General features: G+C 39.2%; 1 protein-coding gene across 7 annotated transcripts in view; it reads right to left on the bottom strand.

Moving 5' to 3' along the window:
- Positions 1-18,957, bottom strand: part of LOC113026353 (kinesin-like protein KIF21A) — a 60,247-nt gene extending 41,290 nt beyond the window's left edge. For all 7 annotated transcript variants that reach the window (XM_026175044.2, XM_080304574.1, XM_080304576.1 and 4 more), the window contains exon 1: positions 18,518-18,957. In XM_026175044.2, the coding sequence (XP_026030829.1) occupies positions 18,518-18,561 (44 nt within the window). In that variant the 5' untranslated portion in view covers positions 18,562-18,957. The remainder of the gene's footprint in view (positions 1-18,517) is intronic.
- Positions 18,958-19,922: the final 965 nt, after the last annotated feature.

Here is a 19,922-nt window from a genome sequence, read left to right as displayed (position 1 = left end):
GTACGTGAAGAATGCCACAAAAATGCAGCAGCACATTGCAAAGTGCAAAAAAATTCCTCAAGGCCCAACACATGCAGCAGCCAGGAGTTCCACTCAAGGGGAAAATGAATCTGTTTCAGCTGTATCAGAGTCAGATACCCACTCATCAGCTCCTGGTCCCTCTGGCATCGGAGGATTCTTTGATTTTATGGATGACACTAGCCAGAAAAACGCAGATGAGTGTTTCGCTCGTGCAGTCTATGCAGCTGGCTCACCCCTGATGCTGACATCCAATGTGTACTGGAAGAGATTTTTGAATGTTCTCCGACCAGCATACATTCCCCCAACCAGACATGCATTGTCTACTCATCTACTGGAGGAAGAGTTCAGTCGAGCTCAAGCAAAGGTGAAACAGACCATTGACCAAGCTGACTGTATTTCAGTCATCTCTGATGGATGGTCCAATATCAGGGGACAAGGAATTATTAACTACATAATCACCACTCCTCAGCCTGTGTTCTACAAGAGTGTAGACACAAAGGAAAACAGACACACAAGCCAATACATTGCAGATGAGCTAAAAGTGATCATCAATGACCTTGGACTAGATAAGGTTTTTGCACTGGTCACTGACAACGCAGCCAACATGAAGGTTGCCTGGGCACATGTGGAGGAGACCTACCCTCATATAACTACTATTGGCTGTGCTGCCCATACACTAAACCTTCTCCTAAAAGACATAATGGCACTAAAAACAATGGACACTCTGAATAAGAGAGTGAAGCAAGTTCTGAAATATGTTAAAGGCAAACAAGTAACTTCCGCTACATTTCTGTCAAAGCAAAAGGAAAAGAACAAGAGTACTACACTGAAGCTTCCCAGCATAACGCGATGGGGTGGTGTTGTTATCATGTTTGACAGCCTTCTGGAGGGAAAGGAGTCTCTGCAAGAGATGGCCATATCCCAGTCTGTAGGCATCGACAGTGACATCAAGAAGGTCATCTTGGATGATGTGTTCTGGGAATGAGTATCTAGCAGTCGGAAAATCCTCAAACCTATTGCAGCAGCAATAGCGAAGATAGATGGGGATGGTGCCATCTTGTCAGATGTCCAGTGCCTTTTTGCAGAACTCAGAGGAAATCCAGACAATTCTGCCCACTTCCCCACTACTGAAAGCAGAGGAAACGGCTGTGGTCAAGTCATTGGAACAGCGGAGGGAGCATGCACTGGCTTCATGCAGCCAGTGCATGCAGCAGCATACATGCTGGACCCCAAATATGACAAGGGCATACTTTCTGGGGAAGAGATCAACGGTGCCTATGCGGTCATTACAGCCATGTCTGACCACCTGGGTCTCGATAAAGGCAAAGTTCTAGGCAGTTTGGCAAAGTATCGAACAAAGCAAGGCCTTTGGAAAGGGGATGGAATATGGCAGTCATGCCAGCACATATCTGCAGCCACCTGGTGGAAGGGACTATGTGAATCTGAGGCCCTTGCACCTGTAGCCTCCATCCTCTTCCAAATCCCACCATCATCAGCCGCCTCCGAGCGCAACTGGTCACTGTTTGGCAACACCCACACAAAGGTTCGCAACAGGCTCACAAATGTGAGAGTGGAAAAGCTGGTCGGCATTCGGGCAAACCTACGGCTCTTTGAGCCTGACACAGAGCCATCCTCAACAAGGCTGGAAAGTGACACTGAAGAGGAAGACTCAGAGTTGGATGCTGAGGAAGTGGACATGTTGTTGGATGATGATGAGGTCCAGGAAGAGTCTATTGACTGAGCAAAAATGAGAAAAGAGGATTGCTTGAAGGAAGATTTGCATGTTTAATGGGACGTTTTGGAGGATAAGTGACATTTTTCATTTAACCTTTTGAATGGGACTTTGTGGAGATTTTTGGACAGGGGGCATTTTTGAATGAGCGGGGTTAGGGGATGGTAATATTGAACTCAACATTTCTGTTTTTATTCATCCATGAAACAAGTTATTGAAACGTGTTCTATTCTACTGTACTTACAAATAAATCTGTTGAAATATCTGTTGAAAACATTTTGCATGGAGGTTTTCTTATGATTTCTGTTTATATTTATGCTTGGAAATAATATATTCCCAGTTAGTTCTCCTAAATTCCCATTAATTTCCATAATTCCCATTATTTCCATGGAAAGTTTCCAATATGGAATATTTCCAAAATTCCCAAGCTTAACTTACCATGGAAATTTACCAGAAACTTTTCGGAAATTTACCGGAAATTTTACGCCCCTTTGCAACCCTAATCACAAGACACCAGCAATGATCTTAAAGATGCTTCTGTTGCTGCCCATAAATCTGGGAATAGTTATTAAAGCCATTTCCACCAATCTGAAGTCTATTATTCTGCAGCAAGAAAGAGGATTTAAAAGCGGTAAATATTCAGGAGAGGTGTCCCAGGAAAATCATCATAAGCTCAGTGCTCACAGAATGACCAAAAACCCAAGAGCTCCAGATCAGATTCTTCAGACTTCAGTTAACATTTAAAATGTTAAAGTTGGAGAGAGTACAATTTACAAAAGACTGAACAAGTATTGCTTTTTTGGAAATATTGCTTGGAGAAAAGTCAGCTGCAGTTTGCAAAGTTGCACCTTAAACCCCAAGACTTTTGGAAATTTGTCCTTCGGATAAAAGACACCAAAGTGGCGATGTTTGACCATGATGCACAGCGGGACATTTAGAGAAAACCAAACACAGCACATCAGCACAAACACCTCATACCCACCAACATATCAAGCACAGTGGTAGAAGGGTGATGATTTGAACTTATTTTGTAGTCACATGTCCCCCAATCGTTGCGGTGACCACCAAGGTTTTTCAAAGGTCCACTTAAAAACCCAACTAAACTACTATAGACCTTGAGAGCTGAGCATAAAAGAATGCCTGCAGCTGAGATCTGAAGATATAAAGATGAGTGGCCCAAAAGGCCTCCACAGATAACAGACTGATAGTCTTACAGCAATTTACATCATATTATTGCTGCTAAAGGTCCTGCAAGCTACTGAATCACAGTCTGTATTTAGTTTTTCACACCATGCTTCTGCATTAATTTCTGAGGATATTTAATAGAAAAAAAATGTTGGACTAATAAATATACACTAAGCACTGATTACACATTCATCCTTTAAAAATATACAGGAGCAGGCACTGGTTTGTGGAAGCTGCCATGTCACTCACCTAGACCACTGTCTTGAATACAGTGGCCAGGATGGGGACTGTCATTTTACCTAAACGTGTTTTATGTATGTGGCTTGAGATCAGCCACAAACATAAAAGTATGCCTTATAAGTTATTCTAATTCAAGGATCACATACAAATCACACTCTCTCTGGCAAACAGTTTGATTAAATTCTTAGATCATATGAGTTTATTTGGCAAGTATTAGACTTCAATATGACAGTTGGATCCACCTGAAAGACCGCTTCACTAACGTATACTGAACTGTATGACTGAATGATTACATTTATACTTCCACACATTCACACGCTGCCAGCATTCAGCTATGAATACTGGATCACGCCCAAACCTGCTACCACACCCCGAATCCCTGGAACTGCCACCAAATCACATTTTCACTGCTACTTAATAAATCATTAAAGGTGCTGCATATCACCTTTCTTTAAAAGGAGGGATGGAGTGCATAAATGTGTAATTGTCTGCCTGTGTAGGACTCCACAAAGTCATTTCACTTTCACCAAAACCTTAAGTTTTAATTTTGGCTGTCTGAAAAAAAAAGTTTAAATGAGATAAATGGTATTAAATTCATGCAATTCCTGCACAACTTTATGCAAGGATTAGTGGTCATTTTTTAATGGTCCCATTTCCTTTTAGTAATCTTATTTCTCAAATGCACACTCCATCTTAGTTTTTGAGGAAAAACACAGTAATCCTTAGTAATTCAAACACAGACAAAGGTCAAAGCTAAGATAAAACTAAAACACCCTCACAATGGTTGTTGTAGATGGGTGAGTGAACAGGCCAGAATTTTATATGGAGATTTGCTGAGGACAGCAGCGTAGCTGCTTCAGATGATGTCACCTGCAACTGGGCTCGTCAAAGCTTCCATGTCCTTCACAGAGGAGACAATTATGCCTGTGTGAATGGCTGGGAAAAGCAGGACGTGCAGAGGACAAAAGTGGTAGCGGGGGGGGGGAGACTGTCTTTGTCACACACTTTGATTGCTTCAAGCCGCTGCAGGCTGGTGGCTACATGCCTTCTTATGGTTGTAAACAGAGTAATGAAGCACTGGTTAGTTTAACATTGAATTGCTTTGAGACAGTTTTCATTAGCTTCCTTTATCAGCTCTGAAATATCACTCCTGCACCACCAGGGTGGGGTTCACCTTCTCTAAGCAAGCTCAGAACTAGCCAGGCAAGTTGAAAATAACAGGAACACAAATTGAATTCCTTTGAAGCTCTTTGCTGTCATTTAGAAATACACTTGTATGTGTGTAGGCCTTTCTATGACAATAGCAAAAATCACCTGAACCCAAAGATTTAAAGCAAACCAGGTAATTCTCAAAATCTGCAAATACACTACCTTTCATGCATTGTCTTGCTTTAGGTGGAGATGTGTGTAAAGCTCTTTGTTTCGTGCTTGTGCAGATTTATGTTACTTTCCTTCTACTTTATAGAAAAGGGTTTCATGGTGAAGCTCTTACCAAACCAGATATTTTGTACAATTCAAAAAGCCTACCAGCAATTTTAAAGTTCATCAGTTAACCGTTTCTATATTGTGTGTAAACTAAAAGATGATGATGCTGAAAACCTGTGTAGGCCTAACTTTTTGCACATGGACAGCTAAACAAATGAACCAATCCACAATGACGTTGTTATCAATTAAATCTTACCATTTGAGTTAGCTACAAGCATTTTCTCCGTGTAAACATGCTGCATGCTGGCAGAGGTTGCATATTATTACACTTACATGCAAGTAATCAACTCTGCAGTACAGGGATTAAAGCTAAAGCTCTGCTGGTTTGTGCAGGGAAATTGAGAGGCTGACTACATATTTAAAGATATTTTTAACGCAGCTGGAGCAGCAATTATATCTGGCCTTCACCAAAATTAAAAACCTGCGAGAGAGACTTCACTGCAGAAATGAGACATTGGTAGGCAGCAGTGGATGTTACATTCCATCTTTTTCACTTTATGCCTACTGTAGGCATGTTGACTTACCACCTCAAATGAAGGAGGTGGTAACCAAACAAAGCATTTAAAGAAAACTACCGTAACAATGCACGATAAATGCTTGAAAAAGGTCCTGGGCAGCTTCTATTTGGAGAATCGTTTTAAAGAGTCCCACAGTACAATGAGAAAGTGCATTTTTACCATCAAAAAACTCCAGAAGTGCTTTCATGCTCTGCCCATTCAGCCTGACGGGACCACCTACAGCACCAGACAAAGAGCTGAGAGCAGCATCTACTTTAGACATAATACTAGGCCAGAGAGGAGGGGGAAAAAATTAAAAAAATTTTATTTATATATATATATATATATATATATATATATAAATTTTTGACATCTTACAGCAAGACACAAATCCATCACTAGCAATGTTATTTTTATATATATATACACACACACACTCACACACACATATACATTCTGGACTACGCATGACAATAAAGGGCTGGTGGGTGGTGGGGGTTGCCATGGTGACCAGTAATAGAGGCAAAGAATTAAAGTCATAATCCGATCACAGCAGGATATAATGCTGGTCTGGTCGACCGAAAGATGCCAGGAGGAGGGGCAACAGAAAGAGACTCAGCATCTCGTGGCAGTCATCAAAGACTTGAGGATGAGGTTAAATTGCTACCGGCCCAAGAAATTAGGCAAGAATATTTTCTCTGTCTACAGTGCTCAAGAAATTTATTAGGCCACCACCAAATATAAGGTTTATGACACAACTGCCCTAATTTAACAGTACTGTTAATTTAAAAAAAAAAAAAAAATTATACATACATACATACATACCTGTAATTGTTAATCCACCAGTATATGCAAGCTCTTTAAATGGAATTATATTTTTCATACTAAAATATATTTTTATCTTTAATGCTACCAAATACATTTAAAATGTACTGTTACACTGAAAGGGGTAAAACTAGAAAAGCAAAAAATTATTTTTAGAAAGATATTAAGAAATTACAAATTGGTACATTTGAGTTTTCTTGATTTTGTGACACATTAGTTAAGTCCTATTCATCCTCACCACTGTAGCCCAAGCATGAGAAATACCAGTCTACCGACCACTGGGATCATTTTCCCTATTTCAACTTTTAAAACTCAGCCAAGCCCAAAGTAAGAAAGCATTAATTCCACAAGGAGTTGCTGATGGGAAATTAAGTGTATTTTATTATGGTGTGATGCATGAATTAGCCCAAAGCTAAGTTGAGACAAAAGGCTGGCTTCTGTTTAAATTTACTGGCCTGACTCCTACATTTTATCTAAATATGTTTATGAGGATAAAAACAGAAAATAATAAAATAAGGAATTTTCATTTTTCAAAAAGCGTTACAATTATCGTACTACAGTAGTACGATAATTGTAATGTTTTTTGAAGAGTCCCATGGTGGAGGACTCCCTTGTCCTCCACCATGTTTCCAAAGTCATACCCACACACACTATACAGACATACTATAAAAAAGGCCCAACTATTTCCAATACAATCCACTGTGATGTAGTTCAAACAGGTAAAGTACTACCAGGTTTATCTTAGTACCATGTGCTTCACTGATACTTGCACACATAAAAAAATATTTACAAACTCTACATAAATGTATTCTTATACAGACCGGTTACATATCAGTCAGAGCAAATGAACATTCAATATAACAATTTGAAACAAGTTTTTCCACACCTCTACATACATCTTTTCTAGATTCAGTTTAAGTACTAATAGCTTTGGTAATCAGTAAAACACATTTCTCAATTTAGGAAAGGAAGGAATTTTTACAGATAAATGAAACTTGCCATCACAATAAAATCAGGCATAAGAAACACTTACAGAAGAAAGATTAAATCACAATGTAAGACAATTTTAACAAACACCAAACGCTTAGTATCTGAGCTTTTGATCTCTTCTAATGAAAACAAATTAGTTTCTTCATTTCAATATTTGGTTATTTAGGATCACAGATCTATTCAAAGAGAAGAAAGAGATGCTAATATGCGCACATCTCAATATTTGTTTGATACTGAAATGATCATATGAATTCCAATAAAGAGTAAGTGCACATCCAACTTTTTCACATTGTTTATTTAGAGGTAGGGCTGCACAAACCCTAAAGGAAGGGCAAGGTTCTCACAACCCGTGGAAAAGCCCTTAATTTTTTCCTAATCACTTCAACATAAACAAAGCTTATTTTGGCAACAGACTTCTCACCTCATGGTGCAACTTAATCCTGGAACAGGTAAAAGAGACATGAGAATGATCACACCCCAGCTTCCAGCTTCACAAATCTTTTGCACAAATGCTAAAAACTTTAATAAAAAGATAGAATTGGATTGATTCTGGACTGAAATTATAGATAAATGCACAAACATACACAAACAATGCTTTTGATACCAACTGCTGCAAATGCCATCTTAGGACTATGAGGAATAAAAAAATATAAAGCTCTTTGCCATAGTGATTCACAAAACATACAACTGATCTAATTTTGAAATGTTTACGATATTTATAATGAAGCTGCTGGCTTGTGTTGATACACTTTTAAGCATGCTGTAAAGCAAGAAAAAACAAATTCACCACATACTTTGCACAAGGTCAGCACTTGCAAAAACAAGGCACACGCCCATGCCTCTGTCGGGGCACATTGACTGGTTTACAGTCTGCGTGACGTGTGAAATCTGACCTTGCCCTGCTCCCAATTTTCCTTTATTATCATGATTCCTCTAATAAGGTTTTGGATATGTGTTGATATCCCACTCATTTTTCAGAAACCGTGCTTATGAAAACAAATGAGGGCATGCCAAATCCCTGTGGCATGCTGATAACAACTTTGCTGCTTCCTGCAGGTCAAGGGTCAGACAGCAGACTGCCCCATCGTAACCAGAGGGAAAGGTTAGGAAACAGAAGGCCTCAGCTAGGGAATTGCAATGGTTAAATATATTGTAAAGTAATTTAACTCTCAGTTCCATCTAACAACCTTTAGACTAATTTCAGTGAATTTCCAGCAAATTTTAGCCAAAGTTAGCCAAAGATTATGGAGAATTATGTTATACACATCACCGGCATCTAGCATAACACAGATTTTCCAAAAACTAATCACTGGTCCAAGGGCCAAGGCACAAAATCTTCAGTCACCTCTCCTCTCTGCTGATACTTTTGAATTGCTCCATTCACACCTACCACGACAGATCTTACTGAAGTGCAAAATGTGTCAAACTATATGTGGTGAGAGCATAGCCAGAGAAATGTTCCCTTTTAATTACTGCTTTAATTTAAAAAAAGAAATGATGGCACAGGAGTAATTTTAAAGCCTCTTCTTCTAATCTGGTTGTCAGGCTTTATTTGTAGATATTCCGGTGTTGCTTTGAATGAGTCATCCTTTTCAGGACTGGAAACACTGACACAACAGACATGCTGAATCTAATACGAGGTGTCTAATTCAATGTGGATCATCACACACAGCAAATAAACTCTGACATCATTAATGTGGGTCTGGTTAAGTAATGACCGCAAACATCTCATAACAGATTCTAAAAAAGATAACTTACAATCAGAAGACGAAATTACGCTAATTAAATATTAAATATGGAATCTAAGGTCCATGCTCCAGAATCCAGGCCCATGTTATTGTTGCCATTGTTTGTACTGACAACATATCAGCATACAGGGAAAGCAGACAAGGATTCTACACATCACATTATTTTAATACGAGTCTGTTAAAACAGGTTTAAACACACAATAATTTTTTTGTATTTTTTGTTAAACAAAAACTTGTGATTAAAAATGTTTTACCCCCCCCAAAAAAAAAAAAAAATCTAAAAATTTTAAACTCAAACGTTGAAATGAATGCTACACATGAATTAGAGCCACATAAATTTAAAAAAACAAAACAATTATCACTGCACTCATAATTATGTCAAATATATTAAATGTGTTTCAACAGGAAAATAACAAAAGCATGTACTTTACACTTGTTTTTACTTCACTACAAACATTTTAAATATCTTCAAAAATAAATAAAAACAAAATGAATATTTAAAAAATACAATATAATTCACTCAAAAGTAAAAACTGCCCAGAGAGTAAGCTAACTTGGTGAAAGTTTGTGCTCACAAAGTGCTTCTTGTTTTTTAATGCATGTGTTTTCTGCCCAGTGTTTGCCCCCTTTTTTTATTAATGTGGCTGCAGGTCTATTTCTTTGTTTTCCTATATGCAACTTCCCAAACAACAACAAATAAATATTGCAGACATTGTTAAAAGCCTTTATGAAAACATCTTTGTCTTTTTTGCAGTGCATAGAAGAAAAACAAAAGATATGATTTCGTCCAATTAACCAACAAAATAAGGAGAAAATGTACCCTGAGATAGCACACTCCTCTGTGATAGAGGCAGAGTTAGGCCTAGACTGCAGTGTCACTGAACCATGTGTTGTTGACATAGGAATCTCATTTCTGTGTCAAACATGGGTCAGCGACACAAAGGCTAGCCCTAAAAACTGTGTGTGTTACAGCCAGCCACCATCTGCAGTTTTTAGGCCAGATAGAAGATAACAGGTTAGGTAAACACACCATTCAATACAGAGTGGAAGGCACTTTGACTCTGCACTTAACTATTTACAGCTCTCAAATACAAGACTTTATTTCACAGTGGGTGACCAATCAACACAGAAAGATTTAACAAAGGCATTGTCCACGTTTAGTGTTTAAATCTGCAGCAAAAAAAAGTGAAAGACTAACACCTCATGAATATGCAGATTGAGTCAAACAGCTGCCATATGATGCCAGCAGGTGGTGGAACTTCATTTGCACTTTGGTGCCTTCAGCAGGATTTAATCCAAGGCTGCACTTTAGGTGCAAGACATCTAAACACAGGAGGGGTGTTTGACAAGCAAAGAAGCTGTTTTATTGTTCAAGTAACTGCCTGCTACTCCTCATCCAAATTGAAGATGTGATGCAGAGGTGAGCCACTACTCCTCCAGCAATTAGATATCATAACAGCTAGAATTTCAGTTTTTCAGTTTTTTGTTTTGCATTTTCATCTGCTGATGCATTTTTTTGCGATTAATCAGATAGGATAGGGTAAGGGTACATAATGACATCCTCAAAGGATTTAATGAAAATGTATAAAGCTAACGGTTATTTTTCAACAAATACTCATTCGAGTATCATGTATTTTGCTTCAAAGGCAACTATTTGTGGTATGTACTGGCATAGCTGATGACAGTTTGTTATCAAAATTGCTTCCAGCGAAAATAAAGACTATCCAATCCAAAGCTGAACAACGATTGATAATGTACCTTTGGACCATTGCAACACCCTCATTCCTTTCTTTTTCAGCGATTCTGTTATAGATTTGCTGTGTGTAGGATCACTGTCCTGTTGCATGAGCCAATTCTCATCAATAACTGTCAGTAGTTATAGGTATAAAGCAGAGTTCAGAGACTAAGTGTCCATGTCTAGTGGCTCCAAAACGAGACCAAATTACCACTCCTTCACCACAGACGGTATGAGGTCTTTGATAAGCTAATATGTGTCATGTTTGGCTTTCACCAAATGTGGTATTGTACGTTAAGGGCAAATAACCCTATCTTCAGTTGCAGTGTTGTAACCAAAGATAACACTGCGACCCAAATTCAATGCCATCACATTACTGTGGTGGAATACACAAACCTCACTTTGGTTTAGGTAAAAAAACAAACAAAAAAAAAACACCCCTGCTAAGCTGACATGTAAAGTGAAGTAAAACTGAAAATCACCATCCTTAATGTCTCTCTAACTATAATATTAAAACATGCGTCACACTTTTTAGATTAGAGAAAAAACAAACAAACATGAAGTGCCAGATGAATGGATTCCAGTGCTAACATAGTCATGGGTCCCTAACGTGGTGACTGCAAGCTAAACATGCATCTTCCATATCAGCACAGCAACATCTATACATTTCAACATAACCTTAAAACAAAATCTGATTCACAAATAAAAACAGATCACTTCATAGAAAAAACATCTGTCCCCATTAACTATAGAGAGTCTCTTGACATAAATAAGGTGGCAGCTTGCTATGCAAACAGAGCTATTTGTGACTGTCTGAGTCCTATTTGTGATTATGCAGGCAGTTGGATGATAGAAGTTAAGTTACATCCACATCCTATTTGTGGCTTCTGTTCTACATTTAGACTTCATTCATTTTTGGCTGAGTCCTTAACTGGACAGATCTGTACAGTGAACAGGAAAAGGCATACATATCAAGCAGTGGTACACTGCTGGTAAAATTAAAGGACTGGGAAAGAAAACTACCTAGGGGGGAAAAAAAAGGAGCAATGCAAAGTGCGCCAGAGCAAGACAGTGCCAACAACTGAGCCAATAACATTTTTCTAAGGGTGTGGTTTGCATGTAAGCTACTCTATGATTACATCCAATTTATTCTGTGTAACCATCTAATTTTTATGCTGTATAATGGAGGAGGAGAAGGAGAATTTGGGAAATCCGGTTCTTGTTTAAAAAAAACAAACAAAAAAAAAAAAACATGTTGACATGTGGTGCATGCAGACTGCACAGCACAAGGCTCTTTGCATCGGTGCAGATGCATCTGGCAGAAATGTGCTGACTCCTGAGGTTGTGATATAGATAACTGAGGTCTTCCAGGAGTGCTGCGGCCAGTCAGGAATCTATTTTGAGGCAAGTTGAGCTTAAGTGTAGGCTATGCTTAGCATAGCCTTGGAATGGAAGAGCCTTCTGTCTAGAAGGAGGTCATGATGGCCAAACACTGGAAGTGTTATCTGGGCTACACTCAAATTAGTGTGATACAGGGCAGTCCGTCACCACGACAAAGTCAGTTACTAAAGATAATTTGACTTCCTGATATTGTGGTCCTGCTGCAGTGAGCATGTAAGGCCTGCTGTGGAACTTTTCCTAACAAATACATAGAGCTATGTATTTTAAGTAAAATGTGCCTTAAAATCTAATTCTATGTCTTCAAACTGCTCGTTTCTCCAACCAAAATCCTAAGATATTCAATTTACAAACTTACAATACAAAACATTTACTGACATTTGTGAAGCTAAAATACTCAAATAGTTTTTTGACACAGCATACCAAATATATCACTTCTAGTTTGGAACTTGCAGAAGGCATTTTGTCATTATTTTTTGACATTGTAGATACTAACCAAGGACTATAATCTTAGTGAAGTGCAGCACTTTTAACAGTCTGTTATCACAGCACTTTATCACACAGGATTAAGTGCTTTGTGATAACCTAAATGGCACCACTATAAAGTCATGCAGGCTGTCAGCTCGAGTAATTTTTATACAGTAAGATCATGAAGTACAAATGATGAAGGTCACTTATGTTACATGATAATGAATTGAGTCTATCCAAAGCTTGCCTCTGTCTCTTGTTGGGATCACATACCTCTTCCCATCTAATGCTGCAGGCCAAGTAGGTGTTATTCATAGCGTAACTTGGCCAGTATTTACACATTTTGGCTACTGCTTAAAAAGACAAGAGGCATGTGCAGAGATGTAATACAGTCCTATGAAAGCCTCCATCAAGCCCTTTCTTTAATAAAAGCATTTAAATAGAATGACAATGAAAAAGTGTGCGGAATCCACACAAGGCAAAAGAAGAACTCTTTGATCTAGACAGAGCCAAAAAAGTAAACCAGGTCCTCCAGACGGATATTAATCTCCTACAGTTGTTAATCTCAGCAATAAACACTATTCTTCCCTTGTTTGTGGAATACTGTGTAAATAACAAATTGAATCACATCACTGTACCAAGAAATACTGTTTTCTATGACATGTGCCTGTTGTAAATGTTACTGACATTTTGTGTTTTGTTAAATCAAGTAATATGAAAAGGTTCTTGCTGTATTCCGTTTTCAGTTGAAAGTCAGAAATCCTGAGTCGGAATCTTCCACTGGAATGCCTCCTCAACTCAGATTACCCACCAGACCCCAACTTCACATTCCAACCTGGTAGCAGTGCACATAAACAATAGTAAAGCTTTAAATCTTGTAAGATGTAACACCACTATTGTGCATTTACTAATTACTAACCTATACACAGAGCACTGACCTGTGGATGTGCTGCAACTGTGTTTAAGTGAAGGGAAAAAGGTGATTGATGAATTTCTCCCTAGCAAGGTAGAAAACCTGTTTTGGGGGTATTAATACTGTTACTGCAACATGGTCACTTCAGGAGTGATGTCACTTGTATCTCCGACATCCAACTTCTGATGTAAACGGAGTGCAGCAAGAAGTGTGCATCAGGACTGCTTCATTCAGTGATACAGCTCAATATTCGGCTTGCAATGGTTATTCAGCAACAGTAAAATATTGAGGCAAACTTTCATTTTGCCACCATTCTCAGTTTCACAGTCTACTGAATAAGTTGTTTAGTAAAGTCATTTTTAACATTTTTGAAAATGAAAACAACAACAACAACAACAACAACAACAACAAGACAAAAAGAATGGCCATGAATAAATATTTCCCTCACACTTCCCTGAAGCCTGAGGCAGTGGCTTCGAATTGCTTTCTCTTTCTGAGTCAGTCTATTAATGCACAAGACAAATATACTGCCACTTTTACTTAAAGTTAAGCTACTATTATAGTTATAGCAGAGGATCAATTCTAGTTTTATATGTATCACAGTTCATACCCTTTTATGATCTTACAAATGGGAGAAATGTAGGTGATACTTTTGGTTTAAAATTTTAATAAACACATTGTCAAACTGGTTTTTAATCATCTGCAGAATAAAATACATAAATTTAATTTCAAGATGAAATTAAAATGTTTGTACAGGCTCCCTCATAAATTTTAAAGTTCAATTTAAAGTTTTAGGTAATAGCTTTCAGAGCTCATCATGGTCAGATGGTTTCCTATTTTTTTTAACTTTTAAATCTGTACGTAATTACAGTGTCTCTGAGGTGAACTGATTAATGCTGTTCATAGAACCTCAGTCCAGGTTAGAGACGGAGGGAAATTGTGCTTTTGAGATTGTAGCTCAAAAGCTATAAAACTTCCATTGGACTTAAGATCTGTACTGATCACCCAGTCCCAGGGTTAACATTTGAAACTTAACCAGCAGTGATGGGTTAAAAAAAAAAAAAAAAGTTACACTGGACAATTTACTAGAATGGGAGAAAAAAAGAACGCAGGTAAAGACCAACACACTCTTAAACCCACACACAAACACATCTAAACGACTGTGGGTCAACAGCTACATCCTGACAGACTCTCACAGTTCAGTGGATGTGAACAAAGCGCGAGGTCTGCAGAGGCTTTAAACTGAGGGGCTGTGTTTAGTTGGTGCTGCCATGGGCGACGAACACGAATCTAAATGTCCTGAGCGCCAACTGGTCCTCTGCCAGTAACCTACTGGCCCTGCCCTTGTTACAGTGTCCAAAAACCTGTTAAAACTTCACTCAAAAAATTCATGTCTTTGCACTTCAACTATAAACTTTTGGACAGATAAACCTTTAGCTTTTATGTAGCATACAAAAACATGAGTTGCTTTTAAACACAGAAAATAGGTATGTTAAGGTTAGCCAACTAATGCTTCAGCTAACTGTTTAACAACAGACACAAATTGATATTTTACATGTAGCTACATGCTTTTCCCCCTTTGTTGTTTTTTTTTTACAATTTTTCGACTGAGCCCTTTTCCCCCCCTCTCCGATGAAAGACACTAATCTCTATTTGCATTGTAAACCTCGGCTCACACAGCTTTTGTCAGCTGAGCTGAAGCCCATTCTGGTCAATAATATAAGATATCTGCTCTAATCGTGCAGCTCATTTTAACAAGATTGTTCCACCACAGTTAGTCCTGTCTCTACAGCTGGCTTGTGAGCCACAACCTGAGGCTTAGCCTTACCCACTTATACCAGTTGCTGCATGCCTACACTTGATTACATTAAAGCATGGCTGTAACTTAAGTCTTAAGAGGTTTAGGGACCCATTTAATTTCATTATCGTCATTGTTATGGCCTTCAGCTGAGCATCAGAGACAACAAGTCTTTACAGGGGAAATGAGGAGGTAAATTTCAAGGTGAGATGTGGCATGGCTTTTGATTTTGCAAGCTCCTCCACTTTATGTTATTAAGTGGTTAATGCACAAGCTAAGCTCTTACAGCAGATATAAACAAAGTCAAAGATACTTCTCTCTCACTTTGATCCCCAGTGCTAAGCTGTCAGCACATTAAAAACAATGATTCTGCTACATACACTAATAACAACCACAGCAGGCAGGTTCAGCAAGTCCTCACTGCAAGCCTTTCGGCCCCTCCCATCAATGCACACCTACCATTTAAAACAGACTGTTATGACATAATGGGCTGTTCAAATAAACCAGGTACAGTACAATTAATATAATGTAGTCAGGGAGGGATACGACTGTGCAACTGTTTCACAATACACCCTCTACTGCCACCATTTTTCTGCACGAGTAAACACTGACAAGCAAATGTTCTCGGCTTTGAGTTCCTTTGTAGAAGTCTGACAGAGCAAGATGGCCTTTTTTATATAAACATAAAGTTTTGGCCTTAAACTGTTAAATGACCTTAAGAAGTCCTTTTAGTCCTTAAAACCAACCCTGTATAAAACAGAACCATGAAAACTGTTGGTCTGCAAGATGAGTTCAGCTATTTTTCCATGATGTCTACATATGAGGCGTTTTTGTTGACACACACCTAACCAAATATCCATAGGCTTGTTGGGTTTAGCAGAGAGAAAAAACAAAAACGAAACCGTCATGCCCAATTTGAAGCATCTATGCACATGCATTTGTCACTAGAAAACCCATTACAGATGAAAACTGATCTTCACTAAAACTCTGTGGTAACAGAATTACATTTAGAGGCATCATTATGAGAAAGCTCAATTATGCTTTTCAGGGTACATTTACCAAATAACCAGTCTCACATATGGCAAACTGAAGTACAGTTTACTAAGATCAGAGCTGTAATTTTAGCTGGTGGAACCACAACACAAAACATTCACCTCTTCCTAAGTGAATGGTTGTCTACACTTTCACTGCAATTTGCATGCTCCTATAGCGACTCTCTCTGACAATGCAAATCATTTTAAAAATACACTTGCATCCAATTTGGACAGGCGTGCGTTTTACTTTCATATGAAACTGGCATATCATAATTCTGCTACCTTACACTCATGTATGAGGTGTGAATCAATATGAATTATTACATTAGACAGGTGATTTTTTGTAATCAGATACGTTGACTTCATGTGTACGCTAATAGGAGAAAGGGTTTTCTATTCTATGTAGACCCCCTCCATTTCATCTTGTGGGGTAATTTATTGTCATCATCAAAGTAGATTATGGTTCGGATAACAATTTGGCAAAAAAAACAGTCGCTACTTTATGATTTGTGATGGTGATAATTAACTGAAAGAGTGTAGGGTGAACAGAAGTTAACCAACTTGCAGAGAAGAATATTAAACACTCTTAAGAGGTAAAATAGTGTTCAGCGGAAAAAAGCTAATCAGATTTAAAAGAAATGCATTATTAAAATTGATTAATGATGACCATTACCTCCACTGACCTTTGACCTAACTGACACGCACACAACTGACACCACAGTTCGTTCATTCCTAGATGCATATTTCCGGACTTTTGATTTCTTCAGGACTGTTTGGCTATTGCATCACACAGTCTCACAACGTATCACTGTATAACCATACTGTCATTATAGTGGTAGCATTATAGGAGCTGCTCCATTCCTAACCTTACATCCCTGCAAACATCAAAGGTAATCAAAACATTTCTAAAACTCTTAACAAAAACCCAAAGTGCCTGCAGCAAAACAACACTACAAATCACACCACAGAATCGAGACAAACAGCAAAACTTTACAGTAAGGCAGCGCAGGGCCGTTATATTACTTAGTGCAACCAACTGTGCAACCCCAGAGGGACAAACAGGAAAGCCCCAGCAGAGTAGACTCCAGGTGGGGAGAGACAACTGACCGCATTACAGGCTCCACAGGGGAGAAGTGGCACTCGATCCACTTAGACTGGGACGGCAACATGCTGCTTGTTCTGGGAACTGTTTTGTAATTAACTGGGCAGGTCCAGGCAGTTGCCTGTTTTGCTTTCATCCTTCCATTAAAACCACTAAATGTCTATCTTTGCAAAGGCAAATTTTTCAGGAGTTATTTGGCAACAAATAACAGGCGGTACAAAACAGAACATCTCCAGAATCACTAGTTTCTGTTGGAAAATGTCCTACCATAAAAACTGTGTTCGAAACCAACACTTGAGACCAATTCAACCCCTGTTTTACATGGAGTAGCAACAGCATAAAATAAATTATTCCCCTCATAAATGGGATACTGGGGAATGGTATCCGGAAGCTCAGCACAAACATAATCATCACAAATAATGACGAGGCACTTGTGTGTCTTTAAGGTTGAACAAGGAACACAGGCGAGCAGCTGAATATGAGGATACCAAAAAAAAAAAGAAAAAACAGATATGAGAAACTATACTGCCATTATGAGTCATTTTTATAATTACTATGGATACGGACAGACTGGAGGGGAGAGAAAGAGATTGGTTTCCCCATTATGTCACTGTCAGTGCCACTTCACCATCTGGGTGTGAGCGGCCTTCTTCAGCATGAATACAGCCGCCCACATCAAGTGCATGAAATTAGAGGTGAAGCAGCCTGTCCGTTTGGTGAATTGATTGGAACAGTACTGAATCGCTGAGAGCCGTGACTGAGCTGTCCACTGAATGTCTACAAACAAAGAGCAGGCTTGACAGCGTTATAGGCCCACTGCCCTTTTCCTTGGAACCTGACTGTCAGTGAAGCTCTTCTTTCATCGATCCACTGTCTCTGCAGGAGGCTTTGATGAGACGCCAGACCGTTGGACGAAGACAGGCCGACTGGCTCTCTCCCACCTTCTCCATCTGTTTCCTTTTCTATGATAGAGAGAGCCGCTGCAAAAAGATATCGTCACTCCTCCCAGCATGCACGCTACAGAGGATGGCCCGTGAATGTGTGCGCGCGTGCGCGTACCTGTGCAATGGGCGTGATGCTCTATGTTTGTGAGCCCCCAACACAAAACCTGCTCATTCAAACTGAGGTGAGAAACAATTGCGCCGCAAACATGTCCTGAAAGCCGGTAACAGCAACGTCACGACGCGGAATATTTTCCAGGTCAAAGAGTGTTTGGTGAACACAAGATGATGCTGATGACCTGCAGGTGTTTGCGAGGCCGGCTGCACTGACTGACAGGTGGCACCGGGCAATTAATGTTGCTACGCATTTGGGAGTTAATGGAAACATTTAAATAGTCGCCTTACCTCAATGCCACACGGACAGAGCTTTCATCCTGTCCCGTTGTCATGATTCCTTATGCAACAGCAGGTAGAAGAAAAAATAATAATAATAGTGCGGATTTATCTGCGTTGGCTACTAGCCCCGGCAAAAAAAAGGAGTGCGCACTATACTCCCGCTGGCGAGCGGATCACCTCGACTTCAGCGCCGCCATTAAAAAATAAAACCCACAACAACCTATCTTAACGGTGTTTAAACCATGATATCGGGGAAGAGCCGCGGTGGTGTGCCCGCGTGCTGCGTCTACGTACGCTGCATCTCTGCGCAACTTGGCCCTGATGCTCCGACTCGAGCCCGTCTGCACACTGCCACTCCGGCTGCTGGTGAGCCAATGGCGCGCGCGTACGCGTTCATTGGTTCAAACACACTCGCACATGTGCGCGCGCCCCTCGGTGCCTCGCCGTTCCTCTCTCCGCTCCGTTTAGACACTGGGAGGGATCCGCAGTGCGTCAGCAAGCCACGCCCTCTCCGGGGAGTGAGGCGATAGTAAGAATCACTGTATTATTTTTCCCCCCAGTATATTGGAGGAGTACCAAAATCTGCATTTCCACATTAATAAAAAGCGCTCGTGACACAGTCCAGAATGAATCTGTAGCCCAAAATGTACATTTTCCAGACAGTTATCATCGTTTTATGATAGAAAATGTTGGGACAATATTAATTTAATTTTAAAACTTTTTTTTTCTGTGCGTCTTAGAGAAATCACAGCACCATGAACCGCTTTACAGCATCAGCCATTTGGCTTTCAGGCATGAAGTCATGTCAGCAACGGCAGAGAATCTACCAGCAGCCTTCTGATAGCAGTAACCTTGGACTACCACAAGCTTCTTTTACACAAATGAAAGTTTCGATAGCTTAGCAGGTAGATAGTTGGACTTTCATGTGACTACAAAAGATGGGCAAACACGAGTATCTATAAGAAATCCTAAATGACATCAGTACATATTTCGAATTCAATTTAATACCATATCAAAACGTTTGTTTTAAGCAATTTTACAATATCATTTAAATTACCAAATAAATAAATGGCAATATTCTATTGTTTATTATTTAATATACTCTGTAATCATCCCATTAAAAAAAAAAAGCAATCATTTAGTTTACAGATAACAAATATATGAATCCATGTTCCCAGTAGCAATAAATATAAAAAAGTCACTAAAATTGCACTGGCAGATAATCTATTTTTTAAGCTCACATATAAAATAAAGGGTTTTTTGTTGTTTTTTTCTTTTGTTTTTCTTTTGCTCCCTGCTAACGTTCATCGCGACTATTTATTCTCTTTAGTTGTTTTTTACTGCCATCTTGTGGATTGGATAATCACAGTGCCACACGAAGGAACTGTAGGGGCCAACACTGCATTTATGTTTC

This window comes from Astatotilapia calliptera, chromosome 7, assembly GCF_964374335.1.
Source record: "Astatotilapia calliptera chromosome 7, fAstCal68.1, whole genome shotgun sequence".
Taxonomy (NCBI): domain Eukaryota; kingdom Metazoa; phylum Chordata; class Actinopteri; order Cichliformes; family Cichlidae; genus Astatotilapia; species Astatotilapia calliptera.
This window is presented reverse-complemented; position numbering and strand designations above follow the sequence as displayed.